This window comes from Diadema antillarum, unplaced genomic scaffold (genome assembly GCF_040938485.1).
Source record: "Diadema antillarum isolate AM-2024a unplaced genomic scaffold, OU_Dant_1.0 seq00000460_RagTag, whole genome shotgun sequence".
NCBI classification, from domain to species: Eukaryota; Metazoa; Echinodermata; class Echinoidea; order Diadematoida; family Diadematidae; genus Diadema; species Diadema antillarum.
The window spans coordinates 382,467-397,961 of record NW_027271431.1 but is presented as its reverse complement, the minus strand read 5'-3'; the positions used below and the strand labels follow the sequence as shown (position 1 = coordinate 397,961).

At 37.8% G+C, this 15,495-nt stretch overlaps 1 protein-coding gene across 1 annotated transcript; it reads right to left on the bottom strand.

Moving 5' to 3' along the window:
- Nucleotides 1–2,160: 2,160 nt before the first annotated feature.
- On the bottom strand, nt 2,161–11,993 carry LOC139733053 (gamma-aminobutyric acid receptor subunit beta-1-like). The gene is made up of 9 exons (XM_071643897.1): nt 11,905–11,993; nt 9,507–9,592; nt 9,075–9,142; nt 7,264–7,481; nt 5,817–5,899; nt 4,999–5,130; nt 4,179–4,430; nt 3,243–3,397; nt 2,161–2,565 (listed from the first exon to the last, which is right to left on the bottom strand). Exons 1-9 carry the CDS (start codon nt 11,991–11,993, stop codon nt 2,161–2,163), a joined length of 1,488 nt encoding a protein of 495 aa, XP_071499998.1.
- Nucleotides 11,994–15,495: the final 3,502 nt, after the last annotated feature.

Genomic DNA, 15,495 nt, shown 5'->3' with positions numbered 1-15,495 from the left:
CACACACACACACACACACACACACACACACACACACACTAATAACCAGAACGCCACGTCTGACTTTCTTTGTGTCAGCAATCTCTAGGACCTTCCTCTCTCATGATGAATGCTGAATGTGAAATAGAATGACATTCTTTTTGTAGAGGTTCAAAATGATGCATTAGAGGAAAATGTGATGTCATAATGCCTAATTAAAATAACGAGTAGTTTCAAAACACCTGCGCAAGTATTCGCAGACGAAGGACGCTTACTTTGGGACGTACCGGGGAAACGCAAGGGGTTTTAATAAAGAAAAAGAATGGCGAAATGGATTGCGGCTATTTAAACTGTTACACGTTCCTTTTGGCAACATGATGCTATAGCCGCTTATTATTTTCTTTCAGATTCACACAAAACCAAAGGACGAATCACGTGATAGTACCATAACGATTAATACAAAATGAATAAAAAGCTTTATTCCTTCAATCTACAACGCGACATTGCTTAAAGAAAATATAGTTCGACAATGACATTATATTTTCTCAAATTAATCGTATTCCTGATACATTCATCCTCATGTATGCATCTAAGATGCATGACTGTAAAATATCAATTTATTCAACGTAACCCACTATGAAAAGAAATACATAAAGATTGATAGATGATATCTTAAAAGCTTAAAGTACAAAATATAGATTTGAAAACAACTTCGATTGTCATGGTAAAGCAGGCCGTAAACACATGCATTATGCACTACTCGATAATCATGTTCCTCATCCAATGTGTGTCGTAGTGGCCACATTCTTAAACGATATTTCAGTTACATTGAAAATACTAAATTAAAAAAGAAACAAATGTAAATTAATGAAATGTAACGATACCATTTGGTTGTGCTGACTCTTAAAAAGATAATACTTGGTTGCTCTTTCATCAAGGTGAACATAAACTGTATTGGCATGATATTTCTTTTAAACAAAACTCGTTGTTCATCTCAATAAGATACATATCAAGTTTATCAAATACACAAAGATTCTGCTTTCTTTCGTCACACACTTTCGTCTTTCTGTCACAAAACATTTCGACACCTAATTAACACGATCTTCCACTGATGAGTCTTTTGAATTTTGTTGTTTGCTTTCCAAAACTCCACTTACATCATCACCCATTGTTGGTGTTTGTTTTTATTTGGCTGATAATTCAGATTACTACATGTGCATTTCATCTTGGACAATGCAAGTTTTCTATCCGTTTACAGGTTCTTTTGAAATTTCTTTTTGCTGCAATTGCCTTTTCTCCAGATAAATGTCTCTTTTAGCAGTTGTTGGAAAAGATTAATATCCAAATTGTTTCGTAGAAATCGAAAACTTCAGGCAAATCAAAAGCAGCAGTATTTTCTCTTCATTAGAGCACTAATCATTTCGCATAGGTAATCGTGGTATCGTGAGGTATAAAAGTACAAAAAAGGTTGCTTCTATAATTATTGAACGCAAGTTGCACCACAACATTATCGTTTTACACGTGATCTTAACAAGTATCCTTATCTTTGTATTGCACTCGTTTAAGGTACCTCTCGGATGTAGCACAAGACGAACAATGTTAGACTTTGGCTGACGCATGTGTGTCTCCCTAAACCAGTTGAATATCAGAGGCCTCCCCCTTTCTCTCTCTGTCTCCCACTCTCTTTCTCTCTCTCTATTTCTCTCTGTCTGTCCTTCTCTCCCTCTGTGTTTCTGACATGCCAGCTTAGCAATCTGTCAAAATTAATTGACATGAAGCAACATTAAGGTCAATATTTTTTTTTCTGCTTAAACTCATGTTCAGCCTGGTATAAAGTCTATAATTGATTTTGATTGTCATGAACTTTTCTCCCTCCATGCTCTTACTCCAGTTGATACACTCACTTGGAAAATACTTGCTATCAAATGTGATTAGGAGTGAGTGACTCTTTTTCATGATTTTGATTTTTACCACAGCTGTGGAAATTATGATTATCAAAGTTCCTATAACTATCATTACAATTATCATGTTATTGTATCACACTGATCAATTGAAAAACAACTGATTATCGTTGCCTGAGCACGTTTCATAATAATGATAAAAGATACGACGATCCGACTATACCATGCATATCATTAAAATGTGTAATGCATGATTCTGTACTATGTGTATATCAAATGACTAGCCGGGTAGGTTTCGTAGTTCTTCTATAGTAATGTTGTCAAAGACGAGATAGTATGGCCAGTAAATGAGATTGATTACGGTGAAAATGAGCGGGAAGGCGATCCGTGATGTCCGGTCGATGGAGTAGGGGTTGAAGCCGAACACGCACAGCTTCTCCCTTATCGACTCCGTGTACGAGCATATCGTCTCCTCCATACAGTCGGGTTCTTCCTTCGAAACCTTTCCCTCAATGATGCCGTAGTCGTCCCTGCTATTACCGGGTCCCGTGGGTCCCACGCCCTTTCCAGCCCGTTGGCTAATCTGCTGAGTACTCGGTGGTCGCAGGTTCTTGTTTGCCGAGCCGTTTCTGGCGGATCGGGATTTCGACGTTCTTTTGTCTTCCTCGTCTTCGATGTCGATAGCCTGTAATTATATGCAATGATAGAATGATGATAGTAATGATAATGATGATGGTGATGATGACGACAGGAACAATATTACTAGCAATGATACAAATTATAATCATGACAATGTTAATTATCATCATCAGAAACAATAAGATGAGGACACAAATATTAACATATTATACCGATATTGGAACAATGATACCAGTAATAAGTATGATAACACTTATTTAATTGTTGCTTGAAAGGATGGCAACACTACCATTTTCTGCATTGATTTATTTCTTGTTTTTATTCTTTTAGCGAGAGGTGAGGCTCTATACCCGATTTCCCTTTTCACTTACCATTTCCATTAGGCCTACAACATAATGATGATGAGCAAATCGTCACTAGTCAATTACATTGTATATTCCATAATACAGAGGGTAACTTTACGACATTGTCTTATACAGCTGCGTTTCTTGTCGTGTCGTATCTATAAAACGTGATCAAGTGATAGGAAGAAGACAAGCGGCCATTACGTATACTGCTCTACCCCCAACACACACACACACTCACACACACACACACACGCACACACGCACACACACTCACACATACCTATCAAAATGGCAGGAACACATATTACCTTACCACACTGGTCATTAACAAAGGTAATGTGATTTTGTCAATCAGCTAAAATCGTCCAGTACTTACGACTTGGTTTTCATGTGCTGCGTCTTCCTTGGACGCAGTGGCCTGTTCTTGGATCTCCTTCATTAGACCTCTGGCTTTCTGGTACCTTGGCTGATCGTAGTAGATAACCAGAACGTACTCCAGCAAGGCAGCAAACACGAACAGGTAACACATACCTAGAGGGAGGAGGGGAGGGGAGAAAGGTCATGTCATGCACTTGGTAAAGATGTAGAATATCTAAGAGGGTGGTAATGACACCTACTATCCTCCTTTCTGAAGATACAATAATGGGAGGAAGTTAGTTACTAATTTTGGCAATATGCACAAGACAGATCTTGTTTTCTTTTTTTCTTCATTTACGGTTAGAAATTAGAGTCTTACGACAAAAAAACAAACGAAATGTAGCACTAAGGAGAGAATAACAGATTTTCCAAGCACACATTATGAAATAATTGCTCATTGATAACTATAATCGAAGATGATTGACCATTGCCGCATGAATGGAGAGAGAGAGAGAGAGAGAGAGAGATTAGAACGAATTCAAATCATCAGGACTATTCTTACGGTATAGCAAAGGGTGACCACTTTGTCTTGCCTATTTATGACCTTAGTAGAATCTAACCTATTTCTGACAGGAATGCTTCGATACTGGTGTTGTGGGTGAGTATTGCTGAATGCTAATAATGACGTACATAGTGACGAGATCGAGTGACGATTGACATAATATCATGATGATGACGAAAATAATGACGGATTAGAAAAGAAGGAAGAGAAGCTGGGGACATGGGGAGGTAGAAAAAAAGACCCCCCCCCAAAAAAAAAAAAAAAACAAAAAAAAAAAAAACAAAACAAAACATAGAAATTAAGAGAAAAACATGGTGTGATTTTACAATAACCTGATGACATACAGGTCTTGACAAATATTCACAAAATCTTCCATAAATGACCACGCCCTACCTAGGAAGAGATCGATGGCTTTTACATAAGAGAGCTTGGGGAGAGAGTTGCCCGCGTTCCCAACCAGGGTGGTCATCGTTAGCACCGTTGTGATGCCGAGAGCCACGCGGGCGGGCACGGCGTTACGGTTAATCCAGAACGACAGCCACGACAGGCACGTGATCATCGACGACGGGATGTACGTCTGGATGACGTAGTAGGTGATGTCGCGACCGAGGAAGAAATCGGCCACAATGATGGAATAATTTCCAACTGATATTTGATGAGAGAGAAATGAAACGGGAAAATATCGCTTTCAATTAATCTCAGGACTTCAGCAGGATACAAAAAAAAAATCTAATGAAATTATTCTTTATCTGTCCTTATGTATGTACATTATATGAATAAATTAATACGTTTATGTATGTGTATAATACATACCCATGTATCAATATACATGTACCTATATTTCATATATATATATATATATATATATATACATATATATGTAAATGAAGAAATAAACATGTAATGCATTTTTTTTTTGGCCAATAAAGAATGAGTTTATTCGACTCAAATTTTCAGCGGCCTCCGCCTTCTTCAGGAGTCTTGACAATGACTGTATTAAAACAAAGCAAAACAAAAATTTGGGTCAAATAAACTCATTCTTTATTGGCAAAAAAAAAATGCATTGCCAGTTTATTTCTACATTTCTTCGTGGAGCCAATACGTGAGTTCTCAACATTATATATATATATATATATATGTACATATATATATAAATAAATATATATATATATATATATATATTTATACGTACAATAAAAAAAAATCTGCTTACCGTAATATTGGCCTATTTTCGATCTTGTGTCACTTTCCAAAATCTTGAACTGAGGGAGTGAAATATCTGGATCGGTGTAAATTGGTCCACTATCTATCCACCGGAAGTACACGTCTTTGGTACTATAAGCATCTGTAATAGCGAAAAGAAAGCGATTACGAAAACAATGACTAAGATATTATAAGCGTCCATAATAACACCATTCATGTTCTATCTGAGCGCACTTACTGCCTGAATGCACTAACTGGCAATGTAGTACAGTAGTCAATGTGGTTCGTTGCTATGTTTTTGAGTTTGCACATAATGAAGAGGCACAAAATATTTATATGATGTCTAAAGTAGACTCTATCCTCTGGATCTCGATGTGAGGAATCTGTCGTCATTTGAATGTAGCTCATACACTCTCAATCAACCGGAGGTTGATTGTAAGTTGTAAGCTTTTCACCCCCCCCCCCCTTATTTCCCCTTTCCCAGAGGTACCCACATGATACAAGCCTGGTCTTTTGAGTGGGTACCTCCACTTTTTTTTTCGCAGAGTGTATAAATGTATGTATCTTTTTTTGTACTGATTATGTAGATATGAACATGTTGTTAATCCTGTCTGGTTATGTATATATTGTTACTCCCATGTCAAACTCATAATATTGTTTCTTGTACATTCTGTTGGAAAGAAAAAGTGAAAATAAAGTTTGAAAGTTTGAAAGTTTGAGGTTAATTAATTTCGGCATAGTGTTGAACGTACTTTCGTAAGAATGAAAGTGTTGTTCTTTTCTTGTTCTTGTTGTTAAGCCTTGAAAGGGTGGAAATACCAAACTTACAACTCTCCATTTCCAGCGAACATCTTTGCTTGTCGAAAGGAAAGTGAGACAAATCCATATTGCAGCTGGCCGTCACCGTCAACCTACGAAGTGGAGAATTCCGACAAAATAACATTTTACGTATTTCAAAGAGCATTCTGTCTAGATACCTTATCGGAGATTAGTACCAAAATTTGATTTTTTACTTATTGCCAAAAGCGTTCTTTGTTCTTGATTTTGTGGCACAAAGTGTTTTTGTGTTGTCGTCGTCGTTTTTGTTGTTTGTTCACAAAAGAAGAATAAACCCTACCGAAGCATAGGCTAAGATAAATGTTTTCTTTCACTTAATCAAAGTTGCTTTCTTGCTTACTTTCGACATATTATAGTTGTTTTCTTTATTCATTTTGGAAAGGATATATGTTGTGAATCTTAAAGGCATAATCTACCATTTGCAGATGAAACAAAAACCCAGCATTAGTGCTTTAAAATAGGTCTAAAATGTGGGTAAGGGATAGAAACAACCACTGTAAAAATTTAAAGCCCTAAAATTGATGTCAAGTACTGTTAAATATACAAAACGTGAACAATAGCTATAATAAAAATGTTTCCAGACTAAACCATCTACAGTTACGGTTTATTGAGAAAAATGCAGATATCTCCTTATATTTTAGGCTTTGTCGCGAAAATCTTATATGATAGGATGTTTTGTGGCACAACAGACCTACACATATGCATTAAATGTCATATCTTGAATTTTTTTTTTAAATCAATGTTCCCAAAGGTAAACAGGACCTTTAACATTAAAATACAATAATGAAATTAATGATCTTCCTTTTTTTTGTCCTTTTTTTTCTCATGCATTATGCACTTCCACGCTGATTATAGTTATACCCCGTCTTGTAACAGACCTCAAACTCTGGTTATCGGCAGGACAACTCCTGGATAACATTTACTACTTCGTGTCTGAACACAACACAATGTATAGCCTCCCAGCAATAGCCTCCGGAAGACCTCACGGTACTTTTACCCTAGATCGTCTAGGGTAGACTCGGGGTAACGTCCGGCGGACAATCTAATAGACAAACCCTTGAAATAAGTCTTATGACGTCACCTTGGCCGAAATCTTGATGTTAGTGCCATGGTGTGGGTATGATATATGGTACACATTTCCCCGAGTAACATTTCCCGCGTATCAATGGCGAAATGGCCATACTCAGTCCGGAGACTGTTCTTCCGCAGGTCCGTCTGTATCCGGAGATGGTCTTCGACCAACATTTGTTGAGAAGGTACACTCATGGCTCACCCCTCGTTGTGATTATTTTCCCTGGAATATTCCCCTCGTTTCGTTTTCCGGACAACTTCCGGATAATGTCCGGGTAAAATGTGTTTTAATAGACGGGGAAGTATTACATTAGGTCTACAGTATGCAATATTTACTGCTTCGCTGGTCCATAGGCTAATAGCTTACCTGGTGCTGAAGAGCATGGTGCCGTCCGGGTTGATGCGAAGCAGAGAATTCTTATAGAGGATGGTGTGGTACTTGGCTGATTTCTCGTTGATAAAATAGATGTCAGGCACCCAGAAACTTGCCAAAGTCTCGGCGTTGAGGGCGAGACCGTCTATACCACTATACGTCAATCGGCTGTCCCTCCACTGCTGCCGGAAGTACATGTCCACAGTGTATTCCTACGAATGAGAACCAGTCACGTGCTTGAAATTACAATTACGATAATACCATCTTTACTAAAGACACCAGTGACTTTAAATATCAAATATGAAAAGTCAGAGTAATTAGTTATTAACAACATTGTGTAAAGTGATATGTAGTAGTACAAAAATTAAACACTGTAGAAAACGATTTATATCAACATTCTCAAAAGACTGCATTCTGTAGAAGAATTAATACTATAATAATTATGCCATGTATACTGCAGCCACTTATCATGATCACCGGTTGGCTTATTTTGTTTCAACGACAAATTTTGGTTTATGCGTATCAAGTGAAGGGATGTATAGTCTTTGTTAACATTGATTTATTGGCTATTTGTTTGTTTGTCTGTCTGTTTGTTTTAAAAGGACCTTAGAGGACAATGCAAGTTGGCAGTGTGGACACATAGACTGTCGTGAATACCTCTCACCAAGGGAGTGGAAGGTTACATGGAATAATTTTAATAATCTTTAATTTTTGGACACATATTGGATTCCTTCATTTAAATACAAAATCATCGCAAATACTAACCAGATTTTAGATTTAACAACAGCCATGGGAAGCAGATTTTCATCACCTCTTAAGCGTTCGAGAGTATGAGATTCAATCAGCATAATTTGTATTTTAAAAATCGTGCTGTGTATCAAACTTTCGAGCTTCTGGAAAGCAATTGAGAATCTGCGTTGTATCGTATCTATAGGTTTTTTTTTATCATCATTATAACCAATCAAGGTTGAATGACTGGGTGAGTTCTGTGAAATATAGGATTAATTAGGTTTATGAGAAAGGACCAAAGTATTCAGGATGTACGTGAGGAATCAATTTGCCTGTTAAAGGTGCAAGATGCCCAACCAGTGTTTTCCCATTAGTAAAATTAACTCAGTCAAATTAATTCGAAGATGGCATTGGTGCCATGGCAACAGAAGTTAAAATTACACTGGGTACTGGCGAAGCATCCAAGCATTCAAATTCAGAGCATAATAATTTATATATTGGCAAGGACATGTCACTTTAAGCTTTCAATGATAACCATGCATGACTAAGTAAAGTGGCCGGTTTGTATAAACCATATAATGTTAGACGGACTTCACCGTTGCTTGAAATTGCACGAGACTTGAGAATTTCATAACGTTCTTAGTTTATATCCAATTTTGCTTTAAGTTTTATTGTTTTCTTCATTTTGATTTTACCTTTGACTTTGAAATAAGTTCTGGGTTTTTTTTTTGGGGGGGGTTGTTTTTTTTTTTTGGAAAATGAATCACGTTCAGAAGACAGGGAGACTGGGGGATATGTTTTCATGTTTACATGACGTGTATACAACGTCAAGAAACACTGAAATTGAGAAATTGTTGCTTGCATGCTATTTAGGAATAGATATATATACTTTCGTGCCGACATACTGTAGTTTAACGTGAGCCGTATCCCTGGATCTACTTGATACACAGGGAATAGGCACGCTGTCTGTCTGTGGCGTCAAGAACAATAATATTAACATTTTTTTTCTTCCGGATTCCTTGAAGTTTGTGCTGGCTTTCACCGCTTCGTTGCAACGGTCCGTATGGTCTACTTACCATATTAGCTTCGGTGATAGGTCCCATGCTGTACACGTACATGCTTACATAGACATCTACAGGAGGACCTGCGAGAAATAATGAGTAAAGATACACATAAATGTATTTAGCATCTGTAACTTATGATGTGGGTTTCAAAGATTTGACAGGTGGCTGAAGGATGTACGAGCAAATCCATTAGAATCCTTCGTGCAGTGTATTTCCCCATCTACTACCAAATATACATCGTGGCCTTTGTATCTATCATGTTCCCACTCTCTTTCTGTAAGACGGCGCTCATTTACATTGTTAGTATAATTGCCTGATGATTTTTTTTTAATAACATCGTAACATTTTGAAGAAATGATGATGACTGCTATTCAATAATCTTCCTTTTTTTTTTCTCTCTCCCCATTCCTTTCCCTCTATAATAGGGCATTCTGGTCTGTTCACCTCCAAAGTCTGGGCGAATCCTCTTGTCATAGTTGTCCAGAAGCTGGGCGAGAACCCTGGACGTATTCCGCTGCAGCTCTGCAGCACTGCAATAAACGAAGAAAGTAATGACAACGACAATGAAAGAGAAAGAGAAAGAAATGACGGACAATGACGTAAGACATCCACCATGGTAGGACATTAGCTCAAGTTAGAACCTTTAAATTTACCGTTAAGAATGAGCAAAGCTGGCATGATAATGGTGATGATGAGATGATCGTGATGATAATGATAATGACAATATTAATCATCGCCATCATAATCATATTAACAATGATAATCTTAGTTACTAATACTATGGTTAACACTTCAAAAAAAGTGGTGGTTGTATTAACTATGATATTCATATATTTGTCTCCGCTTAGAAAATCTAAGCATGCCAATGTCATTATAACAACTAGGATATCGACAACGAAAACGAAATAACTAAAATCAGATAACAGCTTTAAAAAAAAAGTTGAATCGCAATTATTCATAGTTCCAGAGCAATTTGGAATGTCGATGTGAAATTGAACAATGAGAATCAAAGAAAGAATTTCACGTATTCTAATTTTCCTCCTTCAAAAGACATTCGGAATGATATAATCCACAACCAAGATAACGTGATTATGTCAGTAACATTTCAGAAATTGTGTAACTTTAGTTTAAAAGACATAACAGCCAATTCTCCAATAGACCAAAACAACATGTAAATTTCAAGAAAGTGATGTGTAGTCGTTTGTGTGTATGTGTGTATGTGTGTGTGTGTGTGTGTGTGTGTGTTTGTGTGTGTCCGTGTCCGTGCGTATGTGTTTAAGCTACTAGTAATGCAAGGGTCGTGTTTTATATAAACGCGAGTAACTATGACTAGCAAGCCTATACACAATGTGTGTATGCAATAATTATGTTATTCGTCCTTGGCGAATTCTGTGTGTCCTTTTTCTGTCGGATCACGTTATAGAATCAACGTTAACGGAAATGATTATCATAATCATGATAATGGATCCCCCATTGGTTATTACACGCAAGTTCAAAGTAAAAAAATGGGTCGATAATTTATCATTTAGAACCCCTGGGTAATTTCAAGAGAACAATAAATTTAATCATGCTAATGATACAAAATAATTTTTGTTCATTTCATGTTAATTACGTTCTCCAATTTGCATATTTGAGCTGCTTAGTAGAAAATGAAATTGGTGTTAAGTAGTGAGAACATGTGAAACTTTACATTTCAATACCTGCTGTTTTTAAGATCAGAATAAAAATGAGACGTCTATCATTATTTTGGTATGGATTATTGTTCATCAGAGCAAACCTGAGCGATATGTTGAATCGCAATGGACCTACAGTACGTGGTAGCCCTTGTCATAGTATCTCTTAATGAAAGTCATATAATACAACTGAAATCACACGCGTTCTAACACGTAGTCGCTGGTTTTCGTGGCAATCACACGTTTTTGTGTATCATAATATAGAAACATAAAGTGAGAATGTCTGTGATTGATTGTTCCATATACGTTATATGTTATGTCGAACGCTGCTCTCAGAGTGTCTTTAAAATCACCATGATGATTGATACAGTATGACTTGTCAAATGCGTCTATTCAGTGAAGGACAATTCACATACAGAATCAATGGTAGTAACTACAGATGCCTATAATGGTTATGACACAGTAGGCCTAAATACGTTTATGACTTTATGAGCTCCCTCGTGGAGACTTCATTATGGTATATCTAATATTCTGGTTTGATACTTTTAAGATTTATTATGTTTGATTTATGTCAATATTGTCCGGGGCAAATTATTTGATGCATAGGGCCCCATTTTTTCCTCTCTCTCTTCTTCCTTTAAAACACAACAAATACGTTGGATAGATGAACTACTCGTCAATGTTATCAGAGCATCGCTCTTTTACAACGTGTTCGTATTACTACTAGTTACAATTATGTTATGAATAACGATAGTGATAAAAATTGTAATGACACAAAGAGTAATTGTGATAATGACAATAATTATGCATTTCATTACTATCTGTGACCTTTAAACTTGAACATTATTTCATGAATGGCTCTACTACGGCTTGTTGAAGTGACAGAGAAGCAATTACTGCAATGTTTTAAACAAACTGGAAGATAAATGAATGGGCACCAGGCACTACGGACACGCGCGGGGATTTCTACACGTTGAGGCGTAAATTGAAATAATTTCAGAGAGATGATTGTAATTCGTAGTTGTGGTTCTTAACTTGAAAGAGCAAAATAGAACCAGATATGATATGAAATAGAATGTCTGACGAGAGAATAAACCTGCTGCCCCACACACAGACAGTGGTCTTTCATGTAAGGGAGCGCAAGCGAGTAACTCTTCATTCATACTTACATGGAATCTTCGTCATTCCCCGACACCAGCCCGGTACCAATCACCAGGAGTAGTACAACCACCGACAGGAAACCGCATAACCGCTCCATTCTCCACCCCTAGCTTTACCAACTGGGGTTACCTTGGGACCTCTCACTCTCTTAAAATAATGAAAACGGGCTGTTCGAGACCCCGATGTGTAGATGCAAGAGCGATAGGTCCGTGAAAGAGGTGGAGTGTCTCGGAGAAGTTATCATACGACGCATATTATAGTCATCTCCCTGTGTGTCCCATAGCTTTCACTAGTTTGTTGATTCCCACCCACAGTACAAAGGGTCTTTACACACAGACACACGTCGGCTACCACAACGACATTAATAGTATCTCGACTAATCAATATCCCGCTCAGTTCTTTTTATACGTATCTCAGAACTTGTCTCAGACGGAGGGATAATCTCGTCCACAATACTGGATAAGAGATTCATTGGTCTACCGTTATAGAGAGAGCGGTTCAGGGGATTTACATTTTAGTGTTACATTTCGTTGGATAGCACATTCTTGTGTGATATGTTTTGACATTCATTCTTTTCATGATCAACAAAAGAATTTTTCTTAGCCAAACAAACTGCTAAGAAACAGGAATAGATAGATAATAGAAATATAAAGAGAGAAAGAGAAACAGACAGACAAACAGACAGACAGAGAGGGTGACAGAAGTGTTGCTGGGCTCAACCTTCAAATAAACAAGAAATACTTCCTTGGCATGAATGATACATAAACTTACATTCATTTGCGTATCTTTACAACTTTTTACCATTTTCCACTCACCCCTTTCCATGCGCTTTGTTTTGAGAAAACAACACAATGAAATTTTAATGGTTGTAGGCTCCCCCCCCCCCACACACACACACACAGACACATGCACACACAACTAAACGAAATAACACTGGAGTATTTTGCATGTATAAAGTGTTTTGCATGACACAGCCTCGGACTCGAACGAATCGTACGACGTCACACCACCATGCACCTTTGAATGGAATTCGCGGCCAGCGATCCAGCGATCGATCGAAGTTACCTGGGTATATCTCAATATGGAACGGATCGATCGATGAAAGGGCAGCCGATCGATTAGAGATCGTTGTCCCACTGTATGGAAATTTGTTCTAACAAGTTCGTTCTCAACCCGTTTTCAGTAAGACAGAGAGAGAGAGAAAAAAAAGGGGGATGTAGAACAAAAGCCTCTTTCCCCATTCACACCAATGATGTCACTGTTTTTAGGTTTTAAAAGGTAATCTGAAAATCCATAAATGAGAGGTGTCGTATCTAAGCTGGGAATGTGTTGTTCGACCATTCAACTCCTATTTGCCCGCAGGCCACAGCATTGTACCGTTAATACTGAAGGACTGAGAGACAGAATAAACCTCAATGGTAATAGCCTTGTAAAAGGCACTTCACAGATTTCGAGTCGTCTTTCACCTGCAAAAGATGACGCACGTGTTGCACGTATTCAATGTATGCACTGAAATGCATTTGTGTATTAAAGTGGTGTTGTTATTCCGTGCTAACGTAGAAATACCCTATACCTCCTAGTAAATACTCTTCATCACTATAAACACAGTTTCAGTGGCGGATCCAGGGGGGAGCGCACCGGGTGCGCGTCCTTTCCCCTTTATTTTTGCTAAAACAAAACAGATTAAAAGAAAAAAAAAGTTAAGGTGCGCGCGCCCCCTTCAATTTTGTAAAGGCGCCCCCTCTTTACGGAATTCTTGGATCTGCCCCTGAGCTTGCATATATCAGATGTTGATATATCAGCCAAGACTTGGGCAGACTTTGTAAAACATGATAGTCAGTATGCAATTTGAAGGGGGACAAATCGTAAAACGCCTATCGTAAGAAAACGACGTTATCGGGGCAACTAGAATACCGAACAAAGTTTGCCCCACGTTAGATTCACAGAATCATAAATCAGAAAAAAGAAGGCAGAGAAACAAAACAAATTTTGTCATGGAAAAGAAGCTCCAGCTTGAATGCGTAGGAAATCACATTAATGAGATGTAACATTATTAATCTCGACTCTAGCTTCTCCTCCCTTCTATTTCTTCATCCTCCTTCTCCTCCAGTGCCTTCCCCATCACCATTCTCCTCCTCGTCCCCCTTCTCTCAATAATTCTCCCCCTCCCTGTTACCCATTCTTCATCGTCTTTCTCCAGGAGCGGATCCAGGAATAATGTAAAGGGGGGGGGGGGGGGGCGTGACTAATATTTCTGGTGCCACTTCCGGGTTTCATTTCATTTTTTTCTTTTTATTTCTTGTGTTTTTAGCGAAAAATAAAGGGGGGGAGGTCGGCTGCCACTGTTCTCCACCTTGCACCTGATCCAATATTCTCTTCCTCTTCCCTCCAATTCTCCTCCTGATGCTATACTCTTCATCATCTCCTCCACCCCATCATCATCCTCCTCTCCTCCCTCTTTCAGTCTCTCTCCGTCTTCCAACGTCCGCCTCCTTCTTTCCTGCTCGTCCTCTCTCTCTCTCTCTCTCTCTCTCTCTCTCCTTTAGATCATGTTACTATAAAAATCCTCCACCCATCTTGTTTCTCCTCCACGCCTTTCTTTAATTTTGTTGTTGCATTTTTCTTGTCTCCCTCTTGTTTCTTCCTGTATTTCTACCTGTTCCTCAATCTCTTCCTTTGAAAATTCTCTTCCGCCTTCTTTGCTTCCTACTTTTTCTTTTAATTTTTCCCTTAATTTTAAAATTGTTTCTCCCCCTCCTACGTCTCCACACCAGCTTTCGCTCTTCGTGACATTTTAACATAGAGACATCTCCGCCAACAAGATCGAACTGCAATTCTTGGACTAATATCCATCACTTTTTATATAACTTTTAGTACATTCAAAAGTTATTCACACGTTTGCCTCAGTGAGAGTAACACTCTTACAAGGCAATTAGACACGTTATACTAATCTCTCTTGTTCTGTTTGAGCCTTATTTTCATTATTTGGGTATTACTGATTGATGGTACAGTCGTCTTCTACTGGCCAGATGCTAATCTATTTTTTTCTTTGTTTTTTGTAGTTGTTTTTTTAGATATACCATGGCGCTTGAACTCAGTTGCAGCAGAGGTTCTGAAATCATTCACCCGTACTACGATAATCAAAGCATCATCAAAATGACCAAATTAAAAAAAAATGGAATTCAGTCTAGCGTGGTTATAATGCTATGTTTAATGCCAATTATTTTCTTTTTTTTTTTACACGCTCATTCCTTCACATGTGGAAAATAATCATACACGATTTGAAAGCTTTAGAAATCACACTTACAGATTACAATCGATATAGTATGTAAAGCATAATTGCAGATGTACATTATTTCTGTACAGTGATTGTTTAATTATCCAAGACCAGACAGCTCTTCGGAAATCGTCTTTTAGTCGCTGATTTGAGGCTCATTTTTGAAACAATAGCTTCAGATTCAGTGGACTGATAGAACTCCGTATCCTAGTTCTGTCATAAGTAAAATTTTGCTCATTTTCACTCTTAAGGAGCTGTACCAGGACAAAGATCTTATGATTCACCAGTTTTGAGATTTGTTCTTTCTCATTAAGGGTCTAGT

Coding starts and splice junctions, on each gene's coding strand:
- LOC139733053 (XM_071643897.1), bottom strand. CDS start 11,993: ATGGAGCGGTTATGCGGTTTCCTGTCGGTGGTTGTACTACTCCTGGTG. Junction 9,143..9,506: donor GATTCGCCCAGACTTTGGAG/GTGAACAGACCA, acceptor TATTTCTCGCAG/GTCCTCCTGTAGATGTCTAT. Junction 3,398..4,178: donor AGCCATCGATCTCTTCCTAG/GTAGGGCGTGGT, acceptor TCCTCCCTCTAG/GTATGTGTTACCTGTTCGTG.